The sequence below is a fragment of the Orycteropus afer genome, unplaced genomic scaffold (genome assembly GCF_000298275.1).
Source record: "Orycteropus afer afer isolate SDZICR_OR568_19922 unplaced genomic scaffold, OryAfe1.0 scaffold00014, whole genome shotgun sequence".
Taxonomy (NCBI): domain Eukaryota; kingdom Metazoa; phylum Chordata; class Mammalia; order Tubulidentata; family Orycteropodidae; genus Orycteropus; species Orycteropus afer.
In genome coordinates this window covers 1,252,903-1,264,536 of record NW_006921601.1, presented here as the reverse complement: position 1 = coordinate 1,264,536, position 11,634 = coordinate 1,252,903, and the positions used below count along the sequence as shown (strand labels likewise).

The 11,634-nt window shown below is 37.7% G+C and overlaps 2 protein-coding genes across 2 annotated transcripts in view; one reads left to right on the top strand and one right to left on the bottom strand.

Moving 5' to 3' along the window:
• Positions 1-11,634, top strand: part of LOC122151564 (olfactory receptor 52E4-like) — an 83,988-nt gene that overhangs the window by 29,027 nt on the left and 43,327 nt on the right. The gene's annotated exons all lie outside the window — the stretch shown is intronic.
• Positions 5,627-6,601, bottom strand: LOC103208492 (olfactory receptor 52N2-like). The gene has a single exon (XM_007954205.2). The coding sequence runs from the start codon at positions 6,587-6,589 to the stop codon at positions 5,627-5,629; it is 963 nt and encodes a 320-aa protein (XP_007952396.1). The 5' UTR covers positions 6,590-6,601.

Sequence of the window (11,634 nt, the reverse complement as noted above, 5' to 3'; positions counted from 1 at the left end):
AATCCTACTTCCGTAGTGATACTGCCTCGGAAACCCAAGGAGGGGTCGCTATGAGTCGGGGCCGACTTGATGGCATATAACAACAACAATAACAACATGAGTTGGAGTTGACTCGGTGGCTCCTGACAACAACAATAATTGATCTTTTTCGGAAGAAGTACAGCCAGAGCACTCCTTAGAAGCAAACATGACCAACTTCATCTCACGTACTTTGATCAGAAGGGACAGTTCCTGAGAAGGATATCATGCTTGGTAAAGTAAAGGGTCAGAAGAAAAGAAGACCCTCAATGAGGTAGATTGACACAGTGGCTGCAACAATGGGCTTAAGCATAGCAAGCGTTGTGAGGATGGTGCAGGACAGGTCGGTGGTTTGTTCTGTTGTAGATAGGGTCGATATAAGTCATACCCAATTGGACAGCACCTGAGAACAACAGTAGCATTTTGCACAGTAGATGCACCATTTTACAGTCCCTCCTGCAGTGTGGTGGATTACATTAATTGCTTTTCTAATTTTGAACCATCATTACATACCTCATATGAAACACACTTGGTCGTGATGTGTTGTTTCTTTTCTTTTTTTATTGATATGTTGTTTGACTTTGTTAGCTAGAATATTGAGAATTTTTACATTTATGTACATGAGGGATATTTGTCTACATTTTTTCTTTTTTACTGGTGTATTTTCCTGGTTTGGGTATTAGCATACGTTTGCTTCCTAGAATGGGTATGGGAGTATTCTGTCTTTTTCTGTGTTTGGTAGAATTCTCCAGTGAAGCCATGAGGGCTAGGACTTTTTTTCCTTTTAAATTAGGACACTTGTTTAATGATCACTTTGATTTCTTTTTTTGTGATGGGTATGTTCAATTTTTGTACTTAGATTTTGTTAGTTAGGGTAGATAGTATGCTTATAGAAATGCATCTTTCTTCTAGATTTTCTAATTTTTTGGAGTACAGTTTTTCATAATATTCTGTCATTATCCTTTTTTTTTCCAACAGATTCTGTTGTAACATTGTCCATTTCATTTCTTATTTGTGTTATTTGTATCTTCTTGTCCTTTGTTAAATTTGCAAGTGGTTTGGCAATTTTACTCATCCTTTCAAAGGACCAACTTCTAGTCTTGTTGATTATATATATTTTTTTGTTGTTCATTACACTAGCAGTTTTATTACAACATAATTTCAGAAACCTCTATGTTATATATCATATTCTTCAACATTTCCAGCATTAAAATAGCATACTTCTCTACTTACTTTTAATGAAGTTCTTAACTATTTATAAATGTACACTTTACAACTATCAACAGTGGTAGGAGGTTTGATTAGCAATAAAATTCACAAAAGCCAATAGGTTTTAATCCAGAATAAGATTTACTTAATTCTGTAGAAACATACAGGACATGGAAATCAGTATGTAGTCTTCAGACTAATCAGAAGCCCAGCAGTGATCCAAATGTAGCTTCTTAGCTGCTTCATTTTTTGCTTCATTGGGACAAGGCCTGATTACAGGAGACAAGGTCAATGTTTGTGCATGATTTGGTCATAATATAAATTACCTTTAAGCCATATACATTTATTTGGAGTCAAATTATAGGAAGGGACAGTCCACTGTGCTGGCCATACTTGAAAAATAATATGTATTGGTATCACAAAATAATAACTTAGCATGCACTTCCCAAATTACTTTACTTCAGTTTTTTAAAAAATAAACCTTGCAAATCAATTACTATAGATTTTACCTTTCTGTTATCATGAGGGGAAAGAGTTTGTTATTGCAAGGAATGAGAGGAAGGGCTTAAAAGAATGCAAATTTTAAGCTCAAATGGTTGTAAAACAGTGTATCAGAAAAAGGAAGTGCTGTTTTGCTTATTTTTTTAATTTAATTTTATTTTAGCTTTGGCCTTTTACATTCTAAATGGTCTTAATTTCAAATATGGTTATACCATTGTGATGATATTCTGGTTATCAGAAGAGTTGATTCTGGGTTGGTGACAGAAAGGGCAGCACATGATGGTGATGTAATACTACCTTACCTTGGAACACAGGCTAATTCTTTTTGATGTGTATGAATTGCATTTTTACCAGTGACTATCCAGTTGCTCTATCTCTAAATTTACCAAAGCTGATAAGATATCTTATCTTGGTTCAACTATTATAGAAAATAATATTTTATTGCACTGATTGTCAAATGATTGGAATAGATTGAATGTATATTAAACATAATATGGAAGGTGTAATTTAAAAATAAGTGTTTCAGTTACAAGATAAAGATGTATTTTTTTAAAAAAAATTCTGAATAATTTTTATTAAGACTTAATACACAATGTAATAAATAAGATTGTCTTAGCATGTCAGGGGGAGAAGATAGAGAAATTTTGTCAATGGTGTCCACTATTTTTTTTCTAACATAATTTAAAATGTCCTACCAACCAGGCACAAGAGCAGATTATTCATTCATTCATTCTTTTATCGAATAAATATTGTGTGACTCGGAAACTCAAGGAGGGGTTGCTATGAGTCTGATCTGACTTGATGGCAGTGAGTTTAGTTTGAACTATTAAGTCCCAGGTCCTATTGAGGATATTGAGATTAAAGTAAAACAAAACATAAACAATATAACAAAGTATTATTTCCTGTCCTCAGTCTAGATAAAGAGTCAAATAATAAATGAATTGTGGGTGGACAATAATCTGAAGCACAAATACAGGGAGAGGGGAAGTGACTTTTAAACTAACAACTAAAGGATGAGGAAATATTATTCAAATGAGGAAGAAAGAGTGGCAGATGATGGAGCATTCCAGGTAGAGGAAAGGAAATGTGCAAAGTCTCTGTCTGAGGAAATAGCAAATTCAAGTCATAAGCAAGAGTGCTTTTTTTTTTTTTTTTTTAATGAGGAGTAATGACTCATTGATAATAAGGCCCCTGAAAAGCTTTGCCCTGCAAAGCATCTAACACAGAATTTCAGGTACCAAACCAAGAAACAGAATATATCTTCTTATTAAAAGAGTTGCAAGGACCCAAAGCTTCCATGATAAACTATTCACCTCTCTGTTTTGCTAAATCTCATCCTTCCTTTTATATATCCACCATTCCTATCATCTTTTGGAATCCTAGTGTCACAGTGATTAAGCATTTGGACTGCTAACCAAAAGGTTGATGTTTTGAACCCTCTCAGTAGGAGAAAGATGTACCAGTCTGTTTACTGAAAAATTACAACTTTGGGAGCCCTCGAGGGCAGTTCTTCTCTATTCTGTAGGGTTTCTCTGTGTTGGAATTGACTAACAGCAATGTGTTTATTACCTTTTCTCCCTTTTCTCTGATAGCCAATGGCACTGAGTTCTCATAATTCTGTCATTTTCTCTAATGATACCTAATTCCCTTACATTTGTCCAGAGGGGTATAGCAACTGGTTAATTGTATAAAGTCAGCCAAACCCAAATGTTTAAAGATTTTTGCTGGTGAATGTCTTCTATTTTCCACCATGACTTTGGAACCATCTGTAAGACTTATTCTATAGGAAATGGATTGACACAGGAATGAAGGGGGATGAGTGAAGTTACATTGTGAGGAATGCAATCAATGGCACAAAACAAATGTGTATGAATTGTTTAATGGAAAACTGATTTGTTCTGTAAAAATTCACTCAAATCATAAAGCTCTTTGTTTTTCTTTTTTTTAAAAAAAGCAAATAATGTCTTTAAAAAACAAAAAGAAAGTTCTCAGAATTACTTTTGAGTAATTATTTGTTCTAAATTTTCTTGACTTTATTCCTTTCCATTTTTTATTTAGATCACATTGATGAAAATATATGAATATTATTTTTCTTAATTATGAAAATGAAACTTAGACATAAGATAGTTTTCGTAACTAAAACAAGTGACACAAAATTTGTTGTGAAAGGAATAGTAGTGGAAAATGGAGTTATTAAAACAAGCTTTTGAAGACTCTTTTCCACGAACTCTAAGATGCTTCAAATTATTATAATGTTCCTTGTTCTTCATCCTACATTGGTGAGTAGCGACTGGGGTCTTAAAAGCTTTCAAGCGGCCATCTAAGGTGTAGCTAATGGTCTCCTAGCATTGGAAGCTAAGAAAAATGCAAAAAAAAAAGGCATTTGGAAGCAATCAGCCCTAGGACACGATGGCTCTCGAGACCAGAAGAACTAGATGGTGCCTGGCTACCAATGCCAACCACTCAGGAAAGGATCAAATTTGGAGATCCTGGATAGAGTGGGAGGAAAAACATGGAACAAAATCCAAAAACTCTATAATGACCAGAATTACTGGTCAGATGAAATCTGATGAGAACTTCAATACTATGACCCTGAAATACATTCTGCACCTGGAATAAAATGTACCCCCAGGGGCTGGCTTTCAGCCCAATAGTTAATAAGATGTACACGCAGACCACTCAACCCAAGATGACACACCCACATACTCTATAGTAATATATCCCTTAGAGCAATAGACCAGGGGGCACCAGAGGACCAACATTCAAATTGAGGAAATGCAGGACAAGCAGGAGTGCATAAATATGAGGGGCACAGGGGGAGGGTAACTGTGTATGGAGAGGAGGAGACTGGGTTAGGGTTGGACATGGTAAATGGGGAGTGAAACTAAATGTACATGTAAAGTTGAATGTAAAACAAACTCTTAAAAAATTATTATGACTTTGCTCAAAGACTAGTGTTGAGCCCAGGTTATGAAGGAGTTGTTCGACATGAGGAATTTGCCAACACACGACAATGCAAAAGCAAAAGGAAAGTGTATTAGCTAACTTAAGTTCGGGTCCTTGCTCTCACCAAATCCGTGGCTTGAGCAAAAGACCTCCTGCTCTTTTACTATCACATGTTTATAGAAGAATATAGGGTGGAGTAGAAAATTGGTTTTTAGGGCAGGGGTTTGGGAAGTTGGAGGGCGGGTTGGAATCCCCCGGCTTCAAAGGTGAGTGAGAGATTTTTTTAGGGCCAGGCGGATCTCTTTGATATGTGCAAAATCCGTGGGGAGGTGAGAGCTGCCGGAGCTTTCAAAGGTGGGCGAGAGACTTTTCGGGGCCAGGGAGATCTCTGATAAAAAGTTCTGAGGCATGGGGCGTGTTAATCTCCATATTAAAAGTTTCTGGTTAAAGATTTCCATGGAGGCTATTAGCCTTAGCTCTACACTAGGTCTTCAGAGTATCTTTACATGACTTTTGAGATTTATTCAACACACAAAGTATATTAAAAAACAAAACAAACAAACAAACAAAACACACTCACTTTCCTTGAGTTGGATCTGATTCCTAGTGACCCCTCCTTGGGTTTCTGAGGTGATATCATTACGGAAGTAGATTGCCCAATCTTCCTTCCGAGGAGTGGCTGGTTTAAAAAATATGATTGCTTTCAAACAACCTAGAAAATACCCTGATGTAGAGTTCCTTTTAAGAGAGAACTCTTCCCATTCAGGAGGCATATATCTTACTTAACATTTAAAAAAAAAAAAAAACATTAATAGAGTGCTACAAAAGAGTTCAGTTAATATTATGTCAAATATTCAATGAATTTTGCTTTCTACGAGAGATGACTTTGGTTTAGCTTTATACTCAAGAGATTCCTCTAAAGGGTTATTTTGTCTTCCTTTGTACTTTGAATCTATTTCATAGCTAAGACATCTTTCTCCTTAAAAAATAATTTAATAACTCCTTCCTGGATCTGTTTGGTCTTGACTCCATAAACGATAGGGTTCAAGGTAGGAGGCAACATCAAATAGAGATTGGCGATAATGATATGGATGTGGTGGGGAATGTTTTGTTCCCCAAAACGATGAGTAAAAATAGTAAATAAGGCTGGAACATATGTGATGACAATAGCACATATGTGAGAGGTACAGGTGCTGAAGGCTTTGTGACGAGCATCTGCAGATGACAAACTCACCACTGCCCTCAAGATCATTGTGTAAGACACTGAGATGCAAAACATATCAAAGCCCCCAATCAGGAGAGCTGCCAGGAGACCATAAATAGCATTGACTTTGAAATTGCCACAGGAGACCTTGGCCACAGACATATGATCACAGTAGGTGTGAGGAATAAAGTTACTCTGGCAGTAGGGTAGGCGCTTGGTGAGGAAGGTGAAAGGCATGATGAGTGTCACACTTCTCAGAAATGTGGCAAGACCAGCCTTGGCAATGACAGGGTTGGTGAGGATGGTGGCATAGCGTAAGGGGTAACAGATGGCCACGTAGCGGTCCAGGGCCATGAGCATGAGCACCCCTGACTCCATTGCAGTCAACATGTGTACAAAAAACATCTGGACCAGGCAGGCATTAAAATCAATCTCCTTAAGGTCAAACCAGAATATGCACAGCATATTGGGTACAGTGGTGGTGCACAGACTGACATCAGTGAGAGACAACAGAGCCAGGAAATAGTACATGGGCCGATGCAAAGCTTCCTCATGGCTGATGAGGTAGATGAGCCCACAGTTCCCCACTACAGCGATGATGTACATGAAGCAGAATGGCAGGGAGATCCAGATGTGTGCAGCTTCCAGCCCAGGAATGCCATTCAAGGTAAAGAATCCTGGAGTCAGGCTGGAGCTGTTGGTTCCAGACATGACGACCAATAAAAGGGCATTTTATGTTCTTTAACAGTAGTTGCTTTCTGCAGAGAAGGGAGAGAGACAAGGGTAGAGACAAGACAAAAGAGAATAGTTTAGACAGTAATACTCATAAATGTCATGAACTTTCATTTTGCTTTGATAACGAGATTTTTTTTCCAGCTTTAACAAAAGAATTTTTGATCTATAATGTCTTAAATTTATTAAGCTATACAGTTTTACACTACAGTACTCATTGGCTCATTTTATACTTTGTCTAAGTAAGTAACCTCACGTTCTGCACCTCTCCTCATCATTCCTCCTACACTCGGTGCACAACAGTAACATGACTGGGGCCGTGATTGTCTTCTTCCTTTCAATAAGCCACTCTATTCTCTCCTCTCAGATTTTCCCTAGACTGCTTGTACATGAGTCCTATCTCTAAAATCACATGGGAATGATTAGAGTATCACCTAAATATTACTAGTCCTTATTAGTATTTTAATTTTCCAGTTTTAATGACAACTCAAAAATTGATACTTTTGTTTTAAAGATTGTGAATAAACTTATGTTTCACATAAACTTCAATAATATCTCTCATATCACTTGCTCAAGGTCATACATTTTGGGTGCTCAATAAAATAAATAAGAATAGATGTATGATTTAGTAAAGATGAAGTATATTTAGTACTCAAACTGTGCTCATCTGATGTCAATATTGTACTTTTCCCACTATGTAAAATTGCACAGAAAGTTCTTAAAAAGGGAGAACAAAAAGTTTTCACATTTCTACATTGTCAGGAAGTTTCATGAACTTTTATTAAATGTTTCCTTTCCTTCTGGTTTTGTACCTTGTGCTATGCAAGTTGTCTAACCACCCTCAATGGACTCAGACATACCAGAGATCATGACGATTGCACAGCACTGGACATTTTTACTATACATAAGGTCACCATCAGTCAGAGCAAATTCAGTAGCAAATGACAATAATCCATTGTCGGTATTAGAACTACAGCCAGAAAACCCTTGGAGTCTTAAAGAAAACCGACTGCCTTTTCTTATTTAATTTAAATGATACTTCTTTAGTTACAACTGGTCACTGCTGCACTGCTCTTTCTTTTGAGGCAGCAGAAAGGATTGAATGATATTTTAAAGAATTTAAGATTCAAGAGTAGCAAACATACCAAACATCATATTTTCACTAACACCAACATTTATGTATTCCCATATATTTTACTCAGCATCTTCAATTTATGATCTTGAGCAAGTCACATGAAATATTATTGGCAAATTTTACATGGGCTATAAAATTTTGTCATAATCTTTAAGGCGGGACAACAGTTAATTTCTCGGATGCTGTTAAAACTGCAAAGTTAAACTGCTAATAAACTGCCAATAAGGACTTGTAAAATAGAGTGCTTCTCTAATTACTAATGTAATTTTAGTGGTAAGACTCATGTTTTGTGAGGAAAATTGAAGGTTCCTAGTGCTTAGAGTGGGAGCTCTGGTAGCATAGTGCCTAAGGCACGTGACTGCTAACCAGAAGGCTGGCAGTTCAAACCCACCAGCCACTCCTTGGAAGGAAGATGGGGCCATCTGCTTCCGTAGTGATATTGCCTCGAAAACCCAAGGAGAGGTCGCTATGAGTCAGGTCCGACTCAACGGCACATAACAACAACACCAAGTGCTTAAAGTATTTCTGTCACTCTTTGAAAGTAAGACTGGGCGATCTACTTCTGTAGAGATACCACCTCAGAAACCCAAGGAGGGGTCATGTCACTATGAGTCAGATCCAACTCGAGGGCAGTGAGTTATACATATATCACAATAAACTATTAATAATGAAATGGTCCTTAAGCTCTAGAACAGCCCATGCAGGACAGAATCATTGTCAACCATCCGTACCACCCACCATCCAGCAGAACTAAATACACACTTGCTGTGCAATAGCATAAATCACATGGATTTAAAGCCACACAGCATATATTCCTGCAATCTAAGATTTATGGAAATTGCTTCTGGAGGTATGGCTGATTCTACTGTGCAGAGTACATAGAAGCTGTCATGGAGAGAATGAAATACAAATGAACTACAAATTTTAGAATTTGATGGTCTCTGGATTCTAAACTGATGGTCCCTTGATATAAGGGGAGGGGATGTCTCACAATCCCTCTCCAGAAATGTCACCATGTAGAGAAATAATTATTTCATAGTAGAAGCAAGAATGTTCAGATTTTGTCTGATCTTACTTTGATCATGTTGTCAGAAAGGACCATTCCCTGGAGAAGGATATCATGTTTGGTAAAGCAAGATCAGCAAAAAAATGAAAGACTTTCAAGGAGATGGATTGGCACAGTGGCTGAAACTATGGGCTCAAACATAGCAAGGATTGTGAGGATGGTGCAGGACCAAGCAGTGTTTCATTCTGTTGTTCATAGGGTCTCTATGAGTCAGAACTGAGTCAATGGTAGCTAACAACAGCAACACTAGAGAAATTTGAAAATCAAAATTTCCAGTGTCCTCAATTTTGTGTGTATACCATGATGAAATGAATGGAAAAGGAGAACTAGGTCCAATGGAAGCCACCCAAAAAGAAAAGGAGGCAATACCACTTAAGAAGTGAAAAACTCTAAAGCTTCAAACTCTCTGCCATCAAGTCAATTCTAACTCTTAGCATCCCCATTGGGTTTCCAAGGTGGTTAATCTTTAGGGAAGTACATTGTCCCATTTTCCTTGTGCACAGCGGCTGCTGAGTTTGAACCACCAACCTTCTGGTTATCAGTGAAATGTCTTAAGCACTGCACTACCAGAGCTCCTTTAAGAAGTGAAAGGAAACAAGAAACACACTGCCTTTTTCTAACATTGCCTTTTGTTAGCTATCCCTATACTCCAAGCTGTTGTATTCTTAGTCAACAATTTGCATTTTCCTAAAGAGGTATTTTTTGGAAATTTCACAAACTTACCTTAGTTCTAGACACAATTAAATCTCTATGCATGACTGAGAATCCTTAGGAATTGTTCATAATCTGACTTTACATCTTCTTACATAGGGTTTTTTGTTTCCTTGGGGAATCACCAGAAAGATATCCCCAGGCTTATTGAGTCTCTCTCAATTAAAGTCTCAGAGGGATCTGTTAGAAAAGAAATTAATGTGGAGCATAGTGGTAATAGATCTGTATTTAGAAAGTTTTGAGTATAAGAAGAAAAAAATGCATGAAACTTTAACGCATCTTCTCAAGCAAGAAATACAAATACCAAGCCTGGTGGTGGTAATTACACACACACACACACACACACACGTATGTTTTTTCTTTAATTATGAAAGAAATGCATCCTCAGTTCAGAAATCTGGACACTACAGAAAAGTGTAACAAATAGTTGGAAAATCACTTGCAATGCCAACCTAGAGGAATAACCATGTGAAAAAATGTATATTTCATTCAGTCATGTTGTACTTATTATGTATAATATTCTGGGGTTGTTTTAAAATAAACATACATAGATCAGGAGACTGTCATTTGAACAGAACAAGGGGGTACAGCATGGTTCAAAATCAAGAAGGGAGTGTGTCAAGGTTGCATTCTTTCACCATACTTATTCAATTTATGTGTTAAGCAAATAATCCGAGAACCTGGATTATATGAAGAACGTGGCATCAGTATTGGAGGAAGACTCATTAACAACCTGTGATACACAGATGACACAATTTTGCTTGCTGAAAGTGAAAATGACTGAAGCAGTTACTGATGAAAATTAAAGACTACAGTTTGCAGTATGGATTACACCTCAATATAAAGAAAACAAAAATCCTCACAACTGGTCCAATAAATAGCTTCACAGTGGATGGAGAAAAGATTGAAGTTGTCAAGGATTTCCTATTACTTGGTTCTACAATTAAAACCAATGGCAGCAGCAGTCAAGACATCAGATGATGTATTGCACTGGGCAAATCTGCTGCAAAGGACCTCTTTCAAATGATGAAGAGCAAAGATGTCTCCTAGAAGACTAAGGTGTGCCTAACCCAAGCCATGGTATTTGTAATCTCCTCTTATGCATGTGAGAGCTGGACAATTAATAAGGAAGACCAAAGAAGAGTTGATGTTTTTGAGTTGTGGTGTTGGAGAAGAATGCTAAGAGTACCATGGTCTGCTAAAAGGACTAACAAATCTTTCCTTGGAAGAAGTACAGCCGGAAAGCTCCTTGGAAGCGAGAATGGCCAGACTTCATTGTACCTACTGTGGTCAAGTTGTCAGAAGGAAACATGCCTTGGAGAAGGATATCATGCTTGGTAAAGTGGAGAGTCAACGAAGAAGGAGAATGCCCTCAATGAGATGGATTGACACAGGGGCTGCAATGATGGGCTCAGGTATAGCAAGGATCGTGAGGCTGGCACAAGACCAGGTAGTGTTTCGTTCTCCTGTGCACAGGGTCACTGTGAATCAGAGATGGCTTGACGGAGCATAACAACAACAACATGTATAATATTCTGGGATTGTTTTAAAATAAATTTCAGACCATATGGACTTTCATACACTGTGACTTTCTGTACCTAATATTATTTTGTGAGTCTTTTTTCATATCATTGTACATACCGGTTGCTGTTAAGTTGTTTCTGACTCATGGTTACCCCATGTGTGTCAGAGTCAAACTGTGTTGAGCTTTCAGGAGTCGATTACCAGGTCTTTCTTTCGAGGCTTCTCTGTTTGGCTTGAACCTCCAACTTTACAGTAGCAGCCAAGAACATTAGCTGTTTGCCCCACCCAGGGACAGATGTGGTACCACATCTGAACCAAATTTAATTAAGCATTTCATTATTCTTATTTCTATTTTTTCTACCAGAAATAATTTTTATGAATATGTTGTTGTTAAGTGCCGTCAAGTCATTTTTCAACTCATAGTGACCCCATGCACAGCAGAACGAAACACTGCCCAATCCCGCGCCAGCCCCACAATCCCTACTATACTTGAGCCCATCATCGCAGCCACCATGTCAATCCATCTCGTTGAAGGCCTCCCCCTCTTTCGTCGACCCTCCACCCTACCAAGCATGACATCCTTCTCTA